At 32.0% G+C, this 26478-nt stretch overlaps 1 protein-coding gene across 5 annotated transcripts in view; it reads left to right on the forward strand.

The window, feature by feature from the left end:
* LOC143054736 (solute carrier organic anion transporter family member 4A1-like) overlaps positions 1-26478 on the forward strand; it is a 90776-nt gene that overhangs the window by 26653 nt on the left and 37645 nt on the right. For 3 of the 5 annotated variants that reach the window (XM_076227766.1, XM_076227769.1, XM_076227770.1), the window contains exon 4: positions 9645-10500. In XM_076227766.1, coding sequence (XP_076083881.1) covers positions 10228-10500 — 273 coding nt within the window. In that variant the 5' untranslated portion in view covers positions 9645-10227. Of the gene's footprint in view, positions 1-577; positions 686-946; positions 1043-9644; positions 10501-26478 lie in introns of those variants that run through there. The other 2 variants (XM_076227768.1, XM_076227767.1) reach the window with 2 other exon arrangements.

Below are 26478 nucleotides of genomic sequence, written 5' to 3' on the forward strand. Positions count from 1 at the left end.
TAACTTTAATGTGAAATTAGTATAAAACTTTTCTACTGAAATCCAACAAAGAGCGTAGCTGTTTAAAAATTTTGAAACATATTGAATTTCAAAAACTTTTATGGGTGTGGGGTCTATAAAGTCAACTTAAATTACAAAAATAAGATTTGATGTTCAAGGTATTACATTGCAAAAGTGAGAGTGAACTTCCAGTGGACTATTTGAATAGTTGACAATTTGATGGTCTTTTTGAGACTAAATATGTGTTATCTTGTGGCCACAAACATCAAATGAGCAATAATTTATATTTGGTTACATGAGAAATATATATTTGAAGGTGTTCTAAGGGTAGTCGATTTTAATTAATAGCCAACACTTCAATGTCATTTTGGCACTTCAAACATGTAATTTTATGTAACCAACACAAGACTAATACTTCAAGATACTTTCATTGTGATTTACATCAGTGTTGAAGTTTACCGATAATAGGCTATTTGTGTAACTTGAACTGGTAATTATACGATTGAATTAATTAAACGAAATAATTACAGAGGATTACCTTTAATTTAGCAGGGTCTCTTATGTGTTTTGTAAGAAACAGAGATAATAAGATAGAATTATAAATCTTAACATAACGAGTGCTATTTATACCACTAGCGAAGTGTTGTCTTTTAAATGCAGATAATCACAGGCTTAAATTATAAAGGTAAACATGAGTTAGTGATCTGTGTATTTAATAGTCTTATATAATAAGGTAAGGTTTTCTTTCTTTTTGTAAGATTGTATGTTAAATTTATTTTGCTGGTATACAAATTTTTGTTTTTATTGAATGCAGATTGTCACATTTTTTTTTCAATATATGTAAAACAGTAAACAGGAGTTAGTGATCAGTGTATTTTAAAAGTTTTATATGATCAGGTTAGTCCAAATAATTATGATGTCTTGAAAGGCTGTTATATTTTTTTCTTTGACGACCCTTACATCTTACATACGCAGGAAGGCGTCAAAGCCAAAACTTGAAATAGCCTTACAAGACGTCATAATTATTTGGACTAATGATCAGGTATGTTTTTCTTTCTTTCATTTTTGTTAAATTGGTTTTTCTTGCTGAAAACTGGGGCAGTTGGTAGTTTAAAATTTAAAAATAATTCCACATTATAGCGTTAAGCTTATCGTTTTGTATGTAAATTTTTATTTCTTTTTTTTTTAAGGGGGGCGGGGGGATTTATTTTGAATTTAAGGTGGTCCATGTGTACCATAGTTGTATTACATACTAATAGTAAGGGTTTTGTTATGTTTATAAACAGATTGCAGTGATCTTGAGTTTAGGTGGTCCACATGTATTTTAATTGTTTTTCTACCACGATAAATTAGCAAAGACATTAACCACTTATTGTTGTGGTAATTTTTCATATATGCATTCAATTAAAACAGAATGCAATAGCCATTGAACACTTAAATTTTCTTCCCTTTGGTTTTCCATTGCCAGGGAAATGTAATTTTTTGCAGTTTACTGAATTATGAACCATTGATATATGCAAAAAATCAAGGAAATTTTGTTTGTGACATCATGACAAATTATTGAGTATCATACTAAAATAAAGTATGATAGCAGGATTCAAACTCCAATTCGTGATTTGATGTACATAAATTTAAAATTTGTGCAAGTTTGAGAGATCATGCATACTATAATAACATTTAGTTAAGTTTTGAGTTTTGTTTGATCACCAAGAAATTTGCATACAATTAACTGGATGCATTAGATTTGAAAAGAATACAAATGAATTATATGAATATAAATGTTTACAATTTAGATAATAAGACCAGGTATTTCCGTTTAAGATCGTTAGATATGTTTGTTCTGTTCATATATATGTATTTAATGACGCTTGTCAAAATCAAATGATTTATAAATGTTATTGTTGCCAATACTTAAAAATGTATTTCAAATTTGAAATTGATTAATTAAACTGTACATTGGTTATAAGGCCAAATAAAATAGTATGTGTGGTTCCAGTAATATGTTAAAATGGTTAGGGTAGGATGGATTCTATTTTTAATTAAGGTCTTTCCCCTACATGGGAAAGACCTTATTGTTTTTCTAATGTTTTTTTTTTTTCTTTTTTTTCTTCCAACATTTTTTTGACATGCCCGCTTCTTGTTTCTGTTGAAGTTATTAACACCAAATATGGACCATCGCTAGACCTCACCAAGATGTATTACCAAATGACTCTGTTAAGGATTTCATCATCCCCTTTAGGAGTTATCTCCCTTTTATTGATTTTTTTCAACATGGTCCCCCCTCGTTGGTTTTAAAGATATCATGACCTTAATTAGACAAAATGTAGACCTTATTATGATGTATTACCATGTGAGGCTGAATAGGATTTCATCGTCCCCTATGAGAGTTATATCCCCTTGAAACAATTTCTTTTCTTTGCATTTTTCTCAAAAAGTATAAGAGATAGAATCGATTTGAAAACGGCAACATGTACAGGAACAGATGGCAATGTTAACGAACATGTACAATCATTTTGTTATTAACCCTTATAAGGAGTTATTCCCCTTGAAAAATTGTACATAATTTTAGAAAAATTGTATTTCCAAAACTGGAAGTCGTAGAGACTTGGGACCTTCACCAATTATCTTTAATTCATGTGACCTTCAATACGCACCCAAGGTCAAAGGTCACAGAGTGCAAAATAAAATTACGCTGTAATTTCAAGATGTCATATTAGGAAAACTATAAGACTTTGCTGCATACATACAGCGTATAAAATGTTCCTCTCGACGAGCTCTACATTTTATATAATAAGCCCAAAAATGTCCGACCGTCTGTTCAAAAGTTACAACGAGATGATTCTTAAAAGTATAGTATTTTGTGTATATCTTTTTAAAGGTAACAGATATCAATCTACTATAAACTGCAAAGATGATCAGTAATTCAAGACCTTCAATTTGAGGTCAATGTCAGGTCATGATGAAATTTCACCTTGACCTTCACATTATACTATGACCTTGACCTTGTGATATTTTAAAGGTTAAGCGGTCTTGAGTTGAATGGTGCTAGTCCCATGTCTCTACGACTTCCGGTTCTTAAGTTTGGTATTGCATCATATATTTGATGATTAATTGTGACCTTGGTGAACTTTGAAATTGTCCCAATTCTTTTTTATACTGTTGTCCTTCAACTGTACATCATTTATCATTGAACATATTTGAGATATCTATTGTCGTTTTAGAGATAATGCAGTTTGAAGTTTTGCGAGCGGAGGCATGTATTTCTGAATCAACAAGAGCTTATCACTTAAAATGTTTTAGAAATTAAAGAGGTTGACATAGTTATATGTTTGAACAAATACCAAAAACATTCCATGGAAAAAAAACGCCAAAAATTCAATTTGAAAATTTCAAGTTTTGCATTGACTTTGTAAGTTTCATAACTTCTATTTATATAGTTGATATTGCATCATTATTTGCACTTTGTCAAAAGGGGTCATCTGACATATCAAATTGAAGGTCTTGATAAACTCTACTTAAAAATGAAAATTTTAAACCCCCTTTTTTTATCCCAAGGGGACGGATGGGGTCATTTAGTGCAAACATTCAAATTTCTCAGAAGGTAAGGTTGTCGCATATCAAATGAAAGAATATAAAGCGTATATTTCAAATTTCAAATTGACGTCTCCCAAAAATGGGTTGGATGGGGTCATTGAGTGCAAAAAATAAATGTTCTTTTAAGGTAGGGTTGTTGTATATCAAATGAAAGGTCATGGTGTGTACATTTGAAATATCAAATTCCCGACCTCCAAAAATGAGTTGGATAGGGTTATTAAGTGCAAAAATCAAACTTTCTAGAACATGGTGTTGTTGCATATCAAATGAAAGCTCATCTACTCTGTTCCATATATCATAATTCCGATCTCAAAAATGTAGGCGGATGAGGTCATTTAGTGTAAAAAGCGAAAAGTTTCAGAAGGTATGCTTGTCGTATATCAAACGAAAGGTCGTACAAAGTACAATACGAAAACATCACTTTTACAGGAAAGACCTTTCAATTGTTTTACAAACAATTGAGATACTAGTTTTATGGTGTTTTTTTTTTCATCAAGTCTTATCTGGGAGCAACTTTCTGACTTTAACAGTGCTTAATGGAAAATGACCAAAAAATCTTTAATGTATAGGCTATAATTAAGACTATAAAGTAGGGTAGGTAGCTGTAGTGTAACTGGAACCACACATATATTTTAATTTGGCCTAAACATGATAAGTGTATTTTAATTATCCAAATAATTTATAGCTTTTGACTTGCAGGTCTTGATTTAATTTTAAATGGATGATATCTTCACAGAAAATAGATAAGAGTTGTGTTATCATGGTTATATGGTATAAATTAATGTTTAATCGCATTAGTTGATTAAATTTTACAATTATTTAACTCTAAACAGTGAATGTATTATGGCTGTAATGAAAATTTGGGTGGTATTTTAAATACTTTTTGATTGGTTATTGACACCATACTAAAAGAGGGACAATCAAACTCATTAATCGAAAATAAACTGACCGCCATTGGTTATTTATTGTGTTACTTTTGATAATGTGGGATTGTTCTTTCATTTAGTTAGTGGTTGCATATATGCTTCGTAGTAAAAAGAACCCCCAAAAAAACCAGTATCCCACAAATATTTATGAATCTAGAGAGTATTACAAGAATGACAATGGATTAGTATAGAATTGCTAACATGCTGAAGCAGGCCTCCTGGTGGGAGGTTTTCTCTCTTATGTTGAAGACCACATTGGTGGCTTTCAGCTGTTTTCTGCTCTTTGGTCTGGCTGTTGTCTCTTTGACACATCCTGTAAAACTCTAATGGAAAATACTTCCATGCATACTGGTTTGAAAGGAGTTGTCTTCCCAACTTGAAAATCTTTGGCCTAAAATAAATATATTTTAACTAAAAAATAGCTTTAATAGAAACAATTAAAGACCGCTGCATGACACAAACAATTTAATACTTTATTTTGATATGAAAATACATTTGACTCTGAACTTAATGTATTTTCATGCAGGTTAGCTATGTACTCTATTTTTGCTAACAGTACATTTTAAATCAATTAAATTAGAGGGGGAAAAAATATGCTGATAGAGTGGATATTATATTAACAATCAAAAGACTATAGCTATAAATTTTTGTTACTTTAATTCAAAAGAATGAGATTTATCAATGTTTTAGTTATAAAAAACTTATAATGAAGATTTTTAATGGTGATTTAGATAGACGGTTGTCTATGTTTTATTGACTTAATGGTTTGGTTTTTAGATTATTCCAAGTCTGATAGTAGATAAGACTAATTTTGACATTTGCTATCAGAAAGTTTTATGCTTGCTTAACTTTTCCTTTGACTGGTACATACTGAATGGTTAAATAAATATGAAGCTGTGAGCAGCATTTTCAAAATGATGCTACCTGGTTTAAAAAGGGGTCAAAGAATGAGGTCAGTTATTTTTTAATATTTTTTTTGTCTTTATTATTTATACTAAAATATTATATACAAAAATATGTTAATTTTAATACACTTAATTTTACTGATAAACCTGTGATTATACTAACTCCAAATGATGTAAAAGCAGTTGTTTCTTTTATGTAAAGATCATTAGTCTGATTAGAGCTGAGGAAAGGGGAGGAGACATAATTGTTTTTATCATATCTATTATAATATTGTTGAGTTTTCATTGATATGTATTGCCACTGGACGTTAAGCAACCAACAATCAATCAATCAATCATTGATATGTTTGTTTTGTCTAAAAAATTGTATTTGCCATTACTAAAACAATTTTTGTTTGTTTTGCAAATAAAGAAGTTATAATTCAGTTGGTTATCAGAAAAGAAATTTGAAAAATTTATAATTTAATTGAAACTTTGTACATGAAAATAAATGAATTTTGTCAGTGTTCAGTGAGATTTAAACTTTTTAAACTTTCAAAGGGTCATAAGAGTTATCTCCTCATTATTAGAAAACTTTTTAACATTTATTGATTATTTTGCCAGTAGGAAATAGCTTTATCATTCATGAAATCCTCTTACATAAGTTAATAAGCAAAATAATTAATTTAAAAAATCTGTCAATAGAAGATAGTAATTATGCATACAAATAAATTTTGTATATATGTTGATTAGGCAATATATAAAACTTTGTTTTGATATGAAGTTAAAAAAAATATAAATTTATAAAGTGATAAAGATTTCTTTAGGTCTGTATTCATATCAAACATGCTGATGATGCATTCCTGTAAAGTAAGGATTTCATTATTTGTTTCTTGATCCTTAATTATTACATTTTCATCATGTATATTTAATTTTCAATATTAGTGTAATTAAATTTTGTGCCAAAACCTGCCGTCTGATCTTTTTCAAAAAGATTTTGTATATTCTTTGTAGATCTAGACATAGTTTTATTACAGTCACATAATATACTTTTAATTTATCTTATGTAGCTTTTATCGGCTCTCATAAGTCTGTTTTGAGTGGCTTTTGTATTTCATAGTTAAAAATGTTTCTTGTACATATCTTTAAACAAAAGTTGAGATGTAAATGAATTATGAATGTTGACAAATTGGTGTTGAATCCTTTTTATTGACTTGACAATTAGAAAATGACTCCCCTTTGAACCCCTCTTGTAGACTAGAATATTAGAAAATGACTCCCCTTTGAACCCCTCTTATAGACGAGAATATTAGAAAATGACTCCCCTTTAAACCCCTCTTATAGACTAGAATATTAGAAAATGACTCCCCTTTGAACCCCTCTTATAGACGAGAATATTAGAAAATGACTCCCCTTTGTCTTTGAACCCCTCTTATAGACTAGAATATTAGAAAATGACTCCACTTTGAACCCCTCTTATAGACGAGAATATAAGAAAATGACTCCCCTTTGTCTTTGAACCCCTCTTATAGACTAGAATATTAGAAAATGACTCCCCTTTGAACCCCTCTTATTGTAAAAATATAAGAAAATGAAATTTCTTTTATATATAAAAATAAGAAGATATAGTATCATGGCAAGTGAGACAACTCTTGTATTGACGGAATATTAGAAAGTAAAGACTCCCTTTTAACCCCTCTTTGAGGTAATAAATATGTACAAAACATGTACATTTGTGAAGGTGATACAAACAGAAGTCTTGTCCCTAATGTTTTATTAATTTTGACACAGAAATGCTTTATCATTTACCTATTATACATCTGATACTTACGTGAAACTTACATAACAATATTACAATATGTTACGTGACTGACCAAGTTACATCAGAAAAAGCATTTGTACGAAAAATGACAGGAACATGTGTAGTTTCCTGTTATCGTAGATAAATGTGCAATTTGTAAATTCATTAATAAGACGAGGCTCTTAAAATCCCATTCAAGTTATTACAAACAAATTGATGGGATCAAAAGATCAAACGCACCTCAACATTAAAGTACTTAGAACATTTTTACATGGAAAAAACTTGTAATAGAATACAAGGTGGGTTTTTTTTTCAAGACCTTTACTACCCATGAGGATCTCACAGTAAGTGATTTTTGATGAAGACCCTTATTTTTCTTTGATTGACCTTCATAGATATTTCTTAATCATTTGAATGTTTTAATCAGTTGTTTATAAAGTTTAGGTGATTAAAACTTGATTAGAATCAGATTTTTTGTCAAGGAATAGATATTTTGCCAATTTTTATGATATAAAGTGCTTGATTTGTATGATAAAAGTGTAAAATTATTTGGTGAAGATAACTTAGATGATCCTCTAATAATTGTTTATTTTTTTTCACTTTTGTGTATTTCATTTTATCTGTACTTTAAAAAAAAAAATATATAATACAATTTATGCTGTAAATCAGATATTTTTGTGATATTTTTTATTATTGAAAAATTGGGATTGGTGGCGGATCCAGCCATTTTAAAAAGGGGGGGGGGTGTGTCCCAACCCAGAGTAAAGGGGGGGGTTCCAACTATATTCTCCCATACAAATGCATTGATCGACCAAAAAAAGGGGGGGTTCCAACCCCCGGAACACCCCCCCCCCTGGATCCGCCTCTGTATATCTTATCACAAAAAGTTCAAATCTAACATTTTCAATTTTGATAGCATTATATTCCTCAAGTTGCTATATTGTCTTGCATTTTTGTCCATTGTTCGGAACTATCAGAATCATATATATATATAAAAATGCATGCAACTAAGGGATCCTGAATTTACAGTTATAGCTAAGAGGTGTCGATCAATAACTGCATCCCTATGCCAAAAATAACCAAAAAGTCCTCTAAAATATAAAGTGCAATGCATAATTTCAGCTCTTATTGTCCCAATCAGTGGCAGATCCAGAAATTTTCATAAGATGGGCCGTGGGCAGCTCCAGTCATTGCTTCAGTGATTCCCTATATAGTTGAACAAGTTTTCCTCGCAAAAGTGAGATGCCTGAGAAAATAAGATGTGGTATGATTGTCAAATGAATGAGACAACTCACCACCTGAGACCAAAGGAAGAGAACAGAAAACACAATAGGGCACTGACCAACATGTCCACCTTAATCAAAATAGTACCTACAGTATTATTTTCTGGTTCCGTTATTGGCAGACCACCAAGTGTTAGACCATTGAACAGCTGGATAAGAATATTTATTATCTATTAAAACTTCAGAAGGTAGATAAAATGTTTGCAAAAAACAGGTGAAAATTACATGTTTAGCATGCATTTGCAATTAACAGGTGTGGCTTATTACCACAATTAATAAGCCGTTAGCTATAAAATGTTCACACTTTTGGATTTTTATGGTTACAGACAATCTGTTATGGCTATTAATATTCAAAAACTGGTGCAAATATATTTTTATTTTTATTTTCATTACAGAAGGATGTGTTTTATCTAAATGGTTTAAAACTAATTGTTAGACATTACTAGTATTTATTTCTTTTTCTTGAGAGAATTTACTTTAATAGTCATATGCAAATCTTGCAATATTAATAGCAGTGCTTTTCAGTGCTGATCAAGAAACTTTCGTAAGTGAGGGCCCACTGACTGCTACACCCCCTCCCCAAATCTAAATCTGCCTATGTCTGAGCAGCTTAAATTTAGAGTAAATGCCACTTTTGCACTTTTCCAGCTTAGTAAACTGCATTTTATGAAAAGCTTAACCACCTTTTTTATACAACTGCAAAAATTTGAATTGTTATAATTCTCAAATATAGGCTGGCAGCGGCTTGAACCCTTATAACCCCTATTTAAATATTTTGGGTCCAAGGAGGGGAAGAGGTGGGGGGTTGAAACCTCCTTTTTTTGCTGATCAATGCATTTGAATAGGGATATAAAGTTGGAACCATTCATTTTATCCAGGGTTGGGTCCCCCCTTTTAAAAATGGCTGGATCCTGCATGGTGTTTTTGATACCAATTCGATCTAGTGTCTCTGATAAATGTCAATGTCTTAAAAATTAGCCATCAATTATTTAAAATTTACAGTTTACAAGATGTCGCAAACGACACTCATAGTTTGGTCAATGAGTAATGGTTCCCTGCTTAATTCTATGGAATATTTATCATTTAACAATTATCCAGTCTATTACATCATCATGGAAACACATTATAACTGTCTATTCTCTCTTGTATATTACAGATTCCAGGCAGATGTTTGGCTCGCTGGATAGCTGTTAAAGTCAAGATTTAGTTGCATAATTAGTGTGAAAAAGAGAATGAATCAGACAAAAAAATTGAAGTAGTTTTGACGAATTAAATGAAAACACAGCATGAGATTTGATCTTCCAAATATTACATAATCCTGATATCAGCTGGACTTTGTGATTACCCTAATTTGTGAAAGAAACAGGATTTAATTCCAAAAAGCTAACTTTGGAAGTTGGATATACACGAGATATGATTTTTGCAGTTAAATTATAGAAATAGATGATTTTCACAGAACCAAGGATTTGTAAATTTTATAGTAAAAATCCTTGCCAGAACTGAGTTTCATTCATGCGATATTACATTCAGATTTTCAATTAACGATCTGATTAGGATATAAAAAGTGATATTTGTTTTTCTTGTGATTAAATAAATCAGGAAGCATGGCTATATATTACTACTCCTTGAAATTTAATTAATGACTTGAACATAAGTACTCACACTTCAGAAAGGGAAAGTTGTAAATTTCCTGTTCTATTTAAAGTATCAATATCCGATCGACCGTAAATCAATAAACAATGACATTTGTAAACAATTCACACTCCAATGAAAACTCTCCCATGCTGAAAGAAGAAATTTTACCTGTGAAAAATGGAGATTACTTTATGATACCTTGCTCTGAGGAAGATATGGACCCTAAAGTCAAACCATTAGAACTTGAGGAGGGAAAAAAACCCTCTGATGAGGAAAGTGAACTCTGTGGTTGGAGGTCTTGCCAGCCTCAAATTTGTCAGGTGTTTAGAAGGCCTGGGTGGATGTTATTTTGGCTATGCTGGGCTGGAGCAATACAGGTAAATTATCTTTTTTTTAATAAATGTTTTAATCTTGTTTACAACATGAACATGATGAATGAAACTTGAGATAAAAATCAATTCACAAATTTCTACTATTTTGTATAAGTAGTATTGATTTATTGATAGTGCAATATGATTAGGGTTGTAATTGATATAACTAATTTGTTATTTGTTATGAATGACATTTTCTTACACATGATTGCTCCATACATTTGTAAACATGTGTTACTAGTGTAATGAGGTGATATTTCTTTACCTTAATATGCCCTGTCATTGTGTTGACATCTACTCAGCTGTTTAAATGACAATGTTTTGATGTTCATTTCATTTTTATTTTTGAAACATACTGATTTGCATAATTTTAGTTTATTATTCACAATAATTTCTATATATTTGATATATATATAATAAAAAGAAAAATTGTAATAGTTCTTGAAAAGAATATTTTTTAAATTGTTCACAGTTGAACTTGAATAAAATTTGGTTGGACTAGTGACTCACACTTTCTTTATTTAAATTGCTTTGTAATTAAAACATGATTCTTCAATGTACAAATATAACTTGATTACATGAAATAAAAAATTTGACTCAAATTAGTGCAAGGTCATGAGGTGATTTAGAATCTAGATTTTTTTTTAAAGACTAATTACATTTTGTCAAATAGATTTTAGATTGTTTTACATTGTCATTTTGGGGCCTTTTATAGCTGACTATGTGGTATGGGCTTTGCTCATTGTTGAAGGCAGTACAGTGATCTATAGTTGTTTAAATTTCTGTGTCATTTGGTCTCTTGTATGCTTGTGGAGAGTTGTCTCATTGGCATTTTTCATTTTGATTGTTTATGCCCCTGCCAAAATTAGTTTCCGTCCTCTTTAGTTTTCCTCATCCAAATGATATGAAACACATTTATACATATATATATGTACCACAAAACTTAACACAAGTTCGAAATTTGAATGACGTCACTGCAACAGTTCTCGAAATATGTACCTTTATAACATTAAACGCAAGTGGGGGCTTCATCTGTGCCCATGTATACATTCTCCATTTGTTTATTAATATTCCTGGCAAGAAAATATATGAATGATTTTTCATATGCATAATAATCTATCTAAAACCTTTTCCTGTATTGAACACTATTAGTTGTTGTTTATTTAACACGGAATTGTGAAAAAGATTTGTTGATCTGTTATGACCTTGTAAATAATTGCTGTTTATTTACTACTGCATGCTTATTTTTGAAAAAATTAGAAACAAATACTGATTTGACATTGACAAAGTATCCAGTCAATTTTAAGGTTAATTTGAACTAGGTGTATTATTTGTATATAAGAAAAGAAGATGTGGTATGATTGCCAATGAGACAAATATCCACAAAAGACCAAAATGACACAGACATTAACAACTATAGGTCACCGTACGGCCTTCAACAATGAGCAAAGCCTATACCGCATAGTCAGCTATAAAAGGCCCTGATAAGACAATGTAAAACAATTCAAACGAGAAATTTGTGCTTATTTTGTTTCGTTACTCATTGCAGAAGGAAAAAAATGCAACAAACATGGTGCATCTTACCTGTACATTTTTTTTTTTAAATAAAAAGATGAAAAAAATGATTTTTATTCAATATTGAAATAATTAAATGAGTTTAAGTGAACTAAGATAGATGTGCCATCAACCCAAGTCACCTCTGTTCTGTAGAATTGCAAAGTTTCTGCTATCAAACACGCTATTTTTCTAGCTTCAATCTTATGTCCAGCTCTTGTGGCTGCATAAAGGTAATCCCACATTGCAGTAACCTACCTATTAGATTGATAGAATGAATAAAGTAAATTAGACAGTAACTCAACATCACAAATAACCAAGAAACAGGTTTAATGAAGGAAATACTTGATACTGGACTTTAGGCATGTTAGGCAAACAACAAAAATCATTACCGATTTTGATTTATTAATTTGATAAAAACATGAAAAAAGAGATATTAGTGTAAATGACATTACATTATATTAATCCCCACTTAAGTTAATGCCCCTTTTATTTTGATTTCCTTTGATACATTTGGTATAGAGAAAATAAAACCATTATTGGGATTGCTTAAAGACTTCATACATTTTTTTTCAATTGCAGACGCATTCAATCATCTGAGGTTTTGAGAAAAAAAAATTAAAAATACTATGAAATTGTTTCTTCTAAAAAATAGTATAGATGGTCAAGACAACTTTTTTGTACTTTTTCCAAATGAATTTTATTTTTTTCATTTACAATCATAACAATGGCTTTGCTATTGCTGCTATTATAGTTATATACAACAAAACTTCCACTTATGATGCATCTAGTATAAAATTCCTCCTGCCAGACATCTAATAACTTGTAAATTTAGTTAACACCTTATAACTCTTATACCTGAATTTACATTAAAGTTTATTTTGAAAAGTGTTATACATGATCTTGATGATTGGATAAATGGGTAAAGTTATTAACAGTTTATCTTGGGAGTTTATATTGATTAATTATTTAACGAGTTTTGTAAGTGGAAAAGACATCAAATTTGAAATAAATCACTCGTTAAGTAAGCAAATTGTCTACAGTAAGGTATGGTATAAACAGTTTATTTTAGTTTGAAAGTATCACAATTTTTCAGTGATAAAATCTGAGTTTATTGTCTGATACCCAAGCACACAATTTTGGTAAAATTGTATGGCAAGACATCAGATGCAATGAATATCATTCTAAAATTCAAGTGTTACTGAGGTCCTGTTATTTATGAAAGTGGTGTCAGGAAGGGACATAAATTGTTACTCTGAAATTGATTTCCGTTCTCTAACTGAAGTTTGGCTCAACCAAATGGTCTTAAACTTAAACACAATGATTATTAACAAAAACACAGACAATGATTGAATTTCATTATTTGGGTGGCATCACTCATATGATTCTCTAGTCATGTCCCAGGGGCAGATCCAGCCATTTAAAAAAAAAAGGGTGGGTTGGTTTCCATCTATATGTCCCCATTCAAATGCATTGATTGTCTAAAAAAAAAAGGGGGGGTTCAACCCCCTCCCTTGGTTCCGCCACTGTGTCCCTTTACAATGTTTTATTCAAGCAGAGAGACCTATCTATTTGTCAAGAATGCTCCTTGCCTTTTTATATGTTTTGTTGTTGGGTTGCTACATATATACTAATTGACATACTTGTACTGTCTTTTCCAAGGAAACTTGAAAATCAACGTCCATATGTATATATTTGTAAATATCTGTTAGTAGGTTTATGAAAATCTCTTCAAACAATCGTGTTATAAAAAAGCTGTAAATCATAATGCATCCAGGAAGTTAGACTTTATTCAAAAGACTGGCAGCAATAAATTGTTTGTCAAGTAGGTTGTTAATGTGTGTTTTGATTTGTGAAATTTGTCAATATACAATTCATGTGAAAATTTCATGTACAGTTATCTTTAGGCATTGCCAGGGGACACAGCCCTATGTTTATGAATTGTGTTTTGTATTGCTTTTTCATTTTCATGCCCCGCCGTAGCAGTGGGGGCATGAAAATGAAAAAGCAATATTTTGTATTTTCCGTATGTACGTCTCAAAATTTCGTTCTCTAAACTTGATTTTGCCTCATCCAAATGTTATGAAATTTTTACACAATGTTTATTACCACAAAATACAGATCAAGTTTGAATTTTAGTAGCGTCACTCTAACCCTTATAGAGTTATACTCCTTTATAAATGGAAAATTCAAAATGTTTAGTTTCCGTTCTCTAACTTGAGTTTGACTCAACCAAATATTATGAAACTTATACACAATGCTCACTACTGCAAAATACAAATCAAGTTTGAATTTTGGTGGGGTCACTTTAACCATTCTCAAGTGATGCCCCTTTATGAATTGATAAAAAATGTATTTTTTTTTAGTTTCCTTTCTTTAATTTTGGTTTGCCCCCACCATACATTATAAAACTTTTACACAATACTAATTATGACAAAACTTAGATCAAGTACAAACTTTGGTAGTGTCACTTTTATAGTTCTTAAGTTATGAACTTTATAATGTTGTATGCAAGCTGGGGCATCATGTGTCTATGGAGACACATTCTCCATTTATTAATACTATATTGTTCCCTCTGGTCCATTTTAGCCCTCTCTTTTTGAAAAACCTGGATCTGTTGCTGTAATATAATAATAATCAATTGTACCCACTTTAAGTATATGCACCCCTTCCATAAAGTGATGCACAAAATATATTACCACATTTATTAGAGAAGAAAAAAATCTCAGACTTACGTTATGTACATAATGTAGGTCAATAATTCATTTATATTAAAAATAAATTTGATCAGACAGCAGCAAAGTTTCTCATATTGATTGTTACCAATTGGCCATAGATATATTTGGTCAAAATGCTTATTTTCAAATTACAAAAATGTATATTAATTTTATGAAGCACAGTCAATATTTTTTTGTAATCCCAAGTGTAAATAGTTATCTAAGGTACCAGGATTATAATTTAGTACGCCAGACGCGCGTTTCGATTAACATATAAAGTAAAAAGTAACTTCAATATAATTGAAAGTGTTCTTTCTGAAAATTATAAAGTAAGTGAAAAAGTTTGGGGTCCTATAAAAATAAAGGAGGGGGGAGGGTATGATAATATGTTTGTTAACCATCCTCAATCAGTTGTTTCAAAAAAGACAGTCAGTATGAGGTAAATTTTGTTTTTTCTTATATCTAAAAAATCCAGAAAATCTTTTATTTTTCAAGTCTGATACCCATTTACACTATAAATTCTGTAGTTTACTCTAGATACTGATTTACAAGAAAAACTGTGTACTTTATGCATATTTATAGAAGTTTTGGAATACATTTCTGGCAAGGCAATAACCATTCATGTGTCTGTCCTTACAATGAAGATGATACAGTAGATTCATTATTTAACATGAGATAATATAAAAAAGAAGATGTGGTATGATTGCCAATGAGACAACTATCCACAAAAGACCAAAATGACACAGACATAAACAACTATAGGTCACCGTACGGCCTTCAACAATGAGCAAAGCCCATACCGCATAGTCAGCTATAATAGGCCCCAATAAGACAATTTAAAACAATTCAAACGAGAAAACTAACGGCCTTATTTATGTTAAAAAAATGAACGAAAAACAAATATGTAACACATAAACAAACGACAACCACTGAATTACAGGCTCCTGACTTGGGACAGGCACATACATAAATAATGTGGTGGGGTTAAACATGTGAGCGGGATCCTAACCCTCCCCCTAACCTGGGACAGTGGTATAACAGTACAACATAAGACTGGTAAAATTGTATCAGGGTTTTACAAACTTTGTTAGAGATGCAAAGAAAAGTTGAAATATTAGTCTCCCAAAATGATTCTGGTGCAGACTGGAGATACAAATTTTCCTGCATTATATGAGTTAACATAGGAACTAAATGTTCGACTGAGACTTTAGAAAAAACAGGAAATCAAATACCCATGAAAAATAAATGAATTAAGCTATTATACAGATGACCTACCTATAGAGATGTTAATTATTAGACATTCCTGAACAATGCATTATGTCTAATTTGTTTGTGTTTATAATGTGCTATTTTCAACACCATCTGGTTATTAAGGTGTTATTGTGGAAATATTATTTCTGATGTTCTTGTTTATCTTGATTATAATAATAGTTTACCTAGATTATTAAATTAGGGTCAGAATATTAAGGGGAGACAATCTATGAATATTTTTTTCTTGTTTTCAAAATTCCGATAGGGATCATATTTTATATAATTGTATCAAAAAACCAATTTTTTAAGACGTTTTAGCCATTGGCCTTCTTCAGTTCTTTATTTCTCCTCTCAACTTCATGGCTGACATTACATTTCAGGGGCGGATCCAGCCATTTTAAAAAGGGGGGTTCCTAACCCAGGACAAAGGGGGGGTTCCAATTACATGTCCCCATTCAAATGCATTGATCGTCCAAAAAAAAGGGGGGGTTCCAACCCCCGGAAACCCCCCCCCCCCCCCCCCCCCCCCCCCTCTGGATCCGCGCCTGCATTTTTCAATCATTTAAAAGATGTTATTTTTTTATTAAACGCAGGGTTGCACATGCATTAGTACTTTAGAATAGTTTTGAAAATTTTACTTTTTTACATTGTTTTAAGAAGAACAGATTTGGGAACATTTATAAGAATTGATTCATACTTTAACCTAATAATGAGGTTATAATGTCCCTTGAAAAAAAAAATGAAACCCTAAAATACATGTTAAATTATACATTTTAAGAGATGTTGATCTAATTGTCTAAGAGTACATATCTGTGTGTGCTTAATGTATTATATTGGAAATTTTGATCAAATTACATACACATTTAATGTTTTATAGCATCTCAAGTATAGCATATATCCAAAATTGAAGTTCTAGGATAATGACACAGAACAATCATACCACTGTTGTGCACAATTTTTTTTATTTAGATTTTTAGACATGCAACAATCCTTTACAAATTTTCTAATATTTTTTGCAGCAAATTAAATAAAGTTTTTTTTTCTCCAAATACTTATTTCTACCTAAATATTTGTAAAGTTAACAACCAAACAGCTGTGATTTCCATCTTTCTTATGTCTGCCGTGACATAAGGATGATAAGCGGTGATGATTTTAATATCTAAGATTGCATGAAGAAGATACTATGACAAGTGGTGGTTTTGATCCTTTTAGAGATTACTGGGGCAATTAAAAAAATATTTATGAACATGGCGCGTGTGAGCTCCGTTTGTACTCCTGCAAGGCTAGGACTGTTTATCTTTCTATAGTGCATCTTTAATGAAATTCAATTTTTTTTTCAGTTGATGCAATAAAAAATCATTGCATGGTTTGATTCTCGAGTTTTGTAAGGCTTTCAGATTCAATGTAGGATCGTCCTGAAAATGCATGAAATATTTGCCACTGGATGTCAAGCAACCAACATTCAATCCAACAATGTAGGAAAGAAACCATTTACTGGAACCTATCATAATATAAGTTAACTCCCATTTTCATGCACACAGTGGAAAATATAAGAGTAAAATTCAAAGGCAGATGTTTAAAAGGACTTTGAATAAGAGGGGATCAAGCAGTCAAAAATCATATGTAAGAACTAAAACATATACTTATTTCAGGACATAAGTTAGGGGGAGGGGATCTATCTCTTGATCACCTATCAGGTTGATATACCCAAGATCAATTCATAATCTCAATCATGTCAGCTTTTTAAGAATAAAATAGTAAGAATGATAAAAAAAAAGAAATTCCTTCAGATACAACAAATTACAGTTTGTTGGACAATGCTTTAATTTGCAGAAACAGCGGAAATAAAAAAAAAGGTTACCTATTAAAGACGAAGCTAAAATGTTTGGAATGTAGTGTCAAGTAACTAAGGTCTATAACAAAGGAATATGTCACCAAGGTCCACTCGTATGTGCTGGAACCAAGGGACAGGGGGTCAGTCTATCGCTAGACTTAATGTTCTGATAGGCATAGCTAAAACGCAAGGAAGGTTTTCATAATTTAATTAACGATAATGATTTAAATGAATGATAACAAATCAATCAATAAACAATGCCAAATAATAATAATCTAATTAAAGTACAAAGTATCAATTCAAAATAACAAATCCAAAGTAAAACTATTTCTCTTTAAAATGTAAAATATAAAATAAATGCCAAAATTACTAAATCATAAAATGTACTTAATCTCAATTTCAGAATGTAAAAGTCTCAAAATAAAAGTTTCTCAAAAGTATAATTTTCTAAAGTTAAATTATGAGTCAGAGATAAATTTTGTCTCACACTACACAGTCAACTGGTAGACTGGTAGACAGTCTTATAGGTCCAGTATAATGACATGAGTAGTGTGAGGTTACGCTTCCGAAACACTGACTGCTTTTACAAAATTTCCCAACAATATTTATACTAAAATCCGAAATAACTCACTTTGTCCCGACACGTTAATAATACTCTCATTAGCAAAAAATAGACATTAATTAACAAAGCCTAATCCTATGATGTTTTGATAAAATCTTAAACTTTCAAAGTGACATATGCTAATTACAATTAGTATTTCAAAATAAAGTGCTTTGAGCAAACTGTGACATTTTGAGTACTAATGCCACAGCATAGGTAAAATTAAATAAACACATTAATTAAAATTTTACTAAATACAAACATAAAATTTTCTTTCTTAAAATAAAACATATTTTTTATCCAAAATAACACTAACACAAATGTAAGCCATATAACACACCATGACAAATATAAGTAATAAAGGTTGATTTCTGCTTTGATGGTATACTAGATAAATCACATTTCAATGAAATCTTACATCTTAACCCATGTTTCTTGTCTGTTGTGATTACGTTAATTCATAACGATTTGTTAGTCTTACATCATATTCTGCATATTTTGAGAATTAAGAATGACAACGGGATGGTCTTCTTTGTCTTGTCAGGATAAGTTAATATTTTTGCTATCTGTATTAAATTACTGCACAGATAATTGTATTGGCATTTGAATAAATTGTGGTAGGAAATGTGCAAAAAAGGAATAGTAAGGCAAGGGGCATAAAACTATCACAGAGAGTGGACAGAATAATCAGATATTGCAAAATTTCAAATATTTTGCCTGAAGTTTATCAGATGGGGGGAACCAAAAGCCATGTCAATCCATATCAAAAGTGGATGGGAAAAAAACCCATTGCATATTTAAAACAAAAGTTTAACAAAATATTAAGAAATATAGGAGTTATTCATGGTTTTAGAATTTAATTTATTCTAGGTAATATTTTCAACAGTATACACCAAAATGTTGTGATTGGCAAATAGTGTTCTAAAACAAAAAAGTTATTCTTGCCAGGAAAAAAAGCTTGAAGTTACAAAATTTTAACAGAAAAATGAACATCCTTGTTCTAAATATTTATTTTGAGTTCTATGACAGTTTGCACAACAGATGATGGAAGTCTTGTATACTATCTACGTAAATACACACCACATCTGTTATGCGATGTCACTAATTATTAGGATAATCCTCTCTTACAAAATTCCTGAAGATGACATTGTATTAACTCTACATCATATTCTTGTTTATTTCTGGAATATGTAATATATTATAACATACTTTTGTCAGTTTGTAGTAAATTGTTGCATTGTTATCTGCAATAAGATAGTCACTAAAGATAGTTTCTTTACATAATAGTACCAGAGACATATAATATGTCTCTGATAGTACCTACCCATGTGGTAGACTATCAGTACCTGAAGTATGATCCACAAAGTACTATGGATGCTTCTGTATTTCTATGATTTAAATGACACATTTCATTTGTAAATTTCCATTCCATATCATTATGTATTTTGCTAAAAGTAAGGTGTAAAACTTCAGTCTTAATGCTCTGAACTCTTAGCCACTCCAGCTCAGGTTGTCAGAATTTTTACTACAAGCCTTTGGACTTTATACAAAAATTTCAAGACTTTGGCTTCAAAATTTTATCTTGAAAGACTAAACTTCCAGTCAAAGTTGACAAGCTTATTTAAACTGTTCTGTTTATGTTTTTTGAATGGATTACCGATATACAGTGTTCCTGATTATTATTAAAATATATGTTTTAACTTTTAATATTTTTTTGTTCTCAGATGGATTATAAAAGTTTGTAATACCCAAGTCTCATTTAAAGAGATATATGAGCTGTGTCGGATAGAAATTGATCTTTATTCAATTGTATATCAATACATCTAACTTATTAAGGTCTTTCCTTTATCTATAAGGAAAGACCTTACTGTATTTCTTCTGATTAAGGTCTTTCCTTTTTCTATAAGGAAAGACCTTACTGTATTTCTTCTGTTTATTATTATTATTATTATTATTATTATTATTCTTCCGCCAAACTTTGACAAATTTATCCGCGTTAACCGTAAGACGTGTCGCTTTCATATTCACACTTTGTATCTGTGTCATGAATACCTATCCGGAACTCACCCTGTGAGTCGAAATATTTTGTCGGTTCGGAGTAATCCCTCCGAAACCCAAAAACCTTGTTATCGTTCCAACACCGTAACCGTAATAGGTAGAAAAAAACCGAAGGGTGAAATTTGTTCAGGACCAGACCCCGGTTCTTCGTTACATTTGGATCGAAAAGATTCAACGACTCATTGGTAGGGTTATGCCCCTATGAAAATTAACCGGTGTCGGTTGGCCACCAAAACTCAGAAACCGTAAGTCGTAGACACCTAGGATCTTCACCATTCATCATCAATTCATGTATCTTTGAAAAATACCTCAAGGTCAAATTTGTATGTTGACCTTGACCTTTGACCTAACACCTTGTTATGGGATAATCTCAGAAACCATTATACTTACAGAAGTTTTAAATAGTGGAAAATGTTTGGGTCATTATGGCGCAACTTTGTTACATTTTGACCGAAGAGAGTTGACCTTTCCGTAAGGGGCATAACCCCTGATTTAGGTTTCTGAAAAGACAAAATCAGCTTTTACTATATAACCAAAGGTCCTAGACCCGTGGGGTCTTCACCAATGACATTGGGGACTAATGACCTTGACAAAGGTCACAAGGTCAAAGGTCAAGGTCATGTCCCAGATAGCGAATTATGTGTTTTTGACCTTATTTTAATGATTTTTAGTGTGTTTTAAATGTTTTTAAGGTTGACCTTGACCTTTAACCTTTCAACTTTTTAGTCGATATCTCAAAAACGGTTAATCTTACAGAAATAGTAAACAGTGAAAAATGTTAAGGTGACTGAGGCACAACTTTTTTACATTTTGACCGAAAGGATTTGACATATTCTTAAGGGGCATAACCGCCGTTAACGGTTTCTGAAAAGGTAAAATTAGCTTTAACGCTTGAACGAAAAGTCCTAGACCCATGGGGTCTTTTACAATGACATTGTGGACCAATGACCTTCACAAAGTTCACAAGGTCAAAAGTCAAGGTCATGTCCAAATTATCGAATTGATTGTTTTTGTCATTTTGTAACGGTTTTATGTGTGTTTGAGAGCTTTTCAATGCATTCTACGCCTATTGGAACATGTACTTTACATTTCAAAAAGGAAAGACCTCTCAATTGTTCAAGAACAATTGACATTTTAATTATTATTCTTCTTGTTCCGCCAAACTTTGACAAAATTTCCCTCCGTAACCGTAAACCAAGTCGCTTTCATGTTCAAACTTTGTATTGGTTTCATGAATACCTATCCGGAACTCACCCTGTGAGTCGAAATATTTTGTCGGTTCGGAGTAATCCCTCCGAAACCAAAAAACCTTGTTATCGTTCCAACACCGTAACCGTAATAGGTAGAAAAAAAACGAAGGGTGAAATTTGTTCAGGACCAGACCCCGGTTCTTCGTTACATTTGGATCGAAAAGATTCAACGACTCATTGGTAGGGTTATGCCCCTATCAAAATTAACCGGTGTCGGTTGGCCACCAAAACTCAGAAACCGTAAGTCTTAGACACCTAGGATCTTCACCAATCATCATCAATTCATGTATCTTTAAAAAATACCTCAAGGTCAAATTTGTATGTTGACCTTGACCTTTGACCTAACACCTTGTTATGGGATAATCTCAGAAACCATTATAATTACAGAAGTTTTAAATAGTGGAAAATGTTTGGGTCATTATGGCGCAACTTTGTTACATTTTGACCAAAGAGATTTGACCTTTCTATAAGGGGCATAACCCCTGTTTTAGGTTTCTGAAAAGACAAAATCAGCTTTTACTATATAACCAAAGGTCCTAGACCCTTGGGGTCTTCAGTAATGGCATTGGGGACTAATGACCTTGACAAAGGTCAAAAGGTCAAAGGTCAAGGTCATGTCCAAAATAGCGAATTTAGTGTTTTTAACCTTATATAAAGGATTTTTAATGTGTTTTCGAGCTTTTTAAGGTTGACCTTGACCTCTTCAATACATTCTACGTCTGTTGGAACATGTATTTTACATTACAAAAGGAAAGACCTCTCAATTGTTCAAGAACAATTGACAGTTTAATTTATTTTTGTTTTTTGTCCATGGATTTATGAGTTTGAACAGCGGTATACTACTGTTGCCTTTATTTATTTCGGATTGTATAAAATCTCTATACAAAGTGGGTAAATGTTTAAAAAATAAGTTGCTATATGAAGACCCCTACAAAACAGACCAAATATTCATGTTTTACCTTGTACTTGAATGTTCTACTCAAAGTCTTATGCACTTACATGTATAACTGCACTTGCAGAAGGTTGTTTTCAATCCAAACGCAGCTCGTATATTGTTTCTTGTCAGATGAAGGCCATAGATTTGTTAATTCAAAAAAATAGACTAAACATGTTATAGAAACAGACAATTATTTACTAATGGGTCAGAAACTGACATGAAATTGATCAAGGAACTGCTTTTAATTATTTTGCACTTGGAATGATGGATTGCATGTTAAATGTTAACTTGTAAAAACATTTGCTGCAATTTGTTTATGTTAAACTATCTGATTAGTTTGAAACTGTTTTATAGAGTAAAATGAAAGAAGCTTTAAATATTTTGATTTCAAGAAGTAATTTAAGAGTATGAAAATCTTTGATGATCAATGCTTTTCAATTGGTACATAGTTGGAACCCCTTTCACCCCCCACACACACCTCCACCTCCTTTTTAGCTCACCTGGCCCGAAGGGCCAAGTGAGCTTTTCTCACCACTTGGCGTCCGTCGTCCGTCGTCGTCGTCCGTCGTCGTCGTCGTTAACAATTTACATTTTGAACTTCTTCTAGAGAACCACTGAATGGAATGGAACCAAACATGGCATGAATGTTCCTTATGAGGTGCTGACCAAGTGTTGTTACTTTGTAGCCGATCCATCATCCAAGATGGCCGCCAGCGGGGGACTTCGTTTAACATAGGACGCTATGGGAAATGCATACAAATGACTTCTTTTAGAGAACCACTGAATGGAATGAAACCAAACATGGCATGAATGTTCCTTATGAGGTGCTGACCAAGTGTTGTTACTTTGTTGCCGATCCATCATCCAAGATGGCCGCCAGCTGGGGACTTAGTTTAACATAGGACCCTATGGGAAATGCATACAAATGACTTCTTTTAGAGAACCACTGAATGGAATAAAACCAAACATAGCATGAATTATCCTTATGGGGTGCTGACCAAGTGTTGTTACTTTGTAGCCGATCTATCATCCATGATGGCCACCAGCGGGGGACTTAGTTTAACATAGGACCCTATGGGAAATGCATACAAATGACTTCTTCTAGAGAACCACTAAATGGAATGAAACCAAACATTGCATGAATGTTTCTTATGGAGTGCTGACCAATTGTTGTTACTTTGTAGCCGATCCATTATCCAAGATGGCCGCCAGCGGGGACTTAGTTTAACATAGGACCCTATTGGAAATGCATACAAATGACTTCTTCTAGTGAACCACTGAATGGAATGAAACCAAACATGGCATGAATGTTCCTTATGTGGTGCTGACCAAGTGTTGTTACTTTGTAGCCGATCCATCATCAAAGATGGCCCCCAGCGGGGGACTTAGTTTAACATAGGACCCTATTGGAAATGCATACAAATCACTTCTTCTAGTGAACCACTGAATGGAATGAAACCAAACATGACATGAATGTTCCTTATGTGGTGCTGACCAAGTGTTGTTACTTTGTAGCCGATCCATCATCCAAGATGGCCGCCAGCGTGGGACTTAGTTTAACATAGGACCCTATGGGTAATGCATACAAATGACTTCTTTTAGAGAACCACTGAATGGAATGAAATCAAACATGGCATGAATGTTCCTAATGTGGTGCTGACCAAGTGTTGTTACTTTGTAGCCGATCCATTATCCAAGATTGCCGCCAGCGGGGGACTTAGTTTAACATAGGACCCTATGGGAAATGCATACAAATGACTTCTTTTAGAGAACCACTGAATGGAATAAAACCAAACATTGCATGAATGTTCCTTATGAGGTGCTGACCAAGTGTTGTTACTTTGTAGCCGATCCATCATCCAAGATGGCCGCCAGCAGGGGACTTAGTTTAACATAGGACCCTATGGGAAATGCATACAAATGACTTCTTTTAGAGAACCACTGAATGGAATAAAACCAAACATGGCATGAATGTTCCTTATGAGGTGCTGACCAAGTGTTGTTACTTTGTAGCCGATCCGTCATCCAAGATGGCCGCCAGTGGGGGACTTTTGAATGAAATTAAACATGTTCCTTTCCTTATAAATGAGGTTGTGTTGTCACTTTTAGCCAAATTTTATATTTTTTTATATGATTTCAAAAACCCAAGTAGAATCAGGTGAGCGATACAGGCTCTTGAGAGCCTCTAGTTTTTTAAATGGCTGGATCTGCCCCTTGGTCAGCAGGACTAATGCTGCTTAAAAGATGTGAGGACATTTCGTAGTTTTTCACTTGGAATATATATGAAAACATACCCAACTCTGCTTTAACTTTTTAATCAAATTCTCATCTTTTTTAACACCTAAACTGCAAGTTTTCAAGTGCTTAGGAACAACTGATTTATGAGAAAGAAAGAAAAAAAAATTGTATGAAGAGTTAAGATAGCAATTATTGCAGTCATAAATCTATGAATGACATTTAAAAAACTTACATCACATGCACATAGAAATGTTTAATTTCTCAAAGTTAAAATTTTCCAACTTTCATGAAAAAATATAAAATGAAATTTAAAAAAATTATATAAAGAATTTGATGTACAGTTAAAAACAGACCAAATTTTTTTTAAAAGAATATTTTAAAGGAGGAAAAGATGTGTAATCTCTGAAAATCTAAACTATTAATTATAACACCAAAAAATGTTTTATTTTTACTCCATGCCTGTATGACTTGACCTGCATTTTCAAAATATTGACATGTATGTCTGATATCAGTTTTAATGAGGCTGATTTGTATAGTAAATAAACACACATATCAACCAGGGTTATTTATCCAACGTTCACATGTTTTTCATCTTTTATCTTTTCTTTTCATCTTCAGATGTTAGAATAAAGATACCTCATGGCTGTATTTTTGTGAAGATTTCAATCTTGAAAATCTATATATCTTCTTTGAAAAAACTAGAAAGATGTGTTTTAGGGTCATAGATCAAGATTTTTTTTTCATATTAAAGGTTTTTTATTGAAATTATAATTTATCTTATATCAACAGAGAAATGGGTCAATTAAGTCTGCTTGAGGTTTATCTTGTGCTGACTTATATATAAGTGTGTTAAAATATTGCTTGCTGTTATTTCAGGTGTATTGCTCTTAAACATAAATATCACCCTGTATCACGCACATATAGTAGAGATCTACAAATAAAGTGTTTGTACCTATCTTGTATTGTTTCACATTTATTTAAGAAAAATAGTTTTTTTCACATTCTTATCAGGAATTAATTTAAAATTACTTTATAAAAAAAATGGTATATTTTTTTGGGGGGTTGGGGTTGGTGGAGGGATAAGTCTAGTATAAAAAGATTGTCGATTCCCTTAATTTTTCATCCCAGATTTTAACATGCACGGTGAGAAACACCAGTATTTTTCATTACCTACAATGTTTATGTTTTGCTTAGCAATAAGTTGTTGATAGAACATGATTATCAGCTTGCACTGTAGTTAAAAGTTTATGGAGTTACTGCTTGTATAAATATTGACTTATCCTAATTTCATCATTATAATTAATTAGCCATAACTAGAGCACCTGGTGTTAAGGGCAGGCTGTAAAATGTGGATATGTCTAGTCTTAAGTATGGGTAACTTTTGTTTGTCCATTATGGTCTTTCCTACGAACAAAAATCACAGAATGCCACACAAGGTGTGCTAATAGGGTTCTTCACAGTTAGTTAGGCTCTATTGGATAGGGGCAGATTTTCATAATGGAGTCAAATACAGTGTGAAAAAAACAGAGCAGTTGCTTGGAAAC

This window comes from Mytilus galloprovincialis, chromosome 12 (assembly GCF_965363235.1).
Source record: "Mytilus galloprovincialis chromosome 12, xbMytGall1.hap1.1, whole genome shotgun sequence".
NCBI lineage: Eukaryota > Metazoa > Mollusca > Bivalvia > Mytilida > Mytilidae > Mytilus > Mytilus galloprovincialis.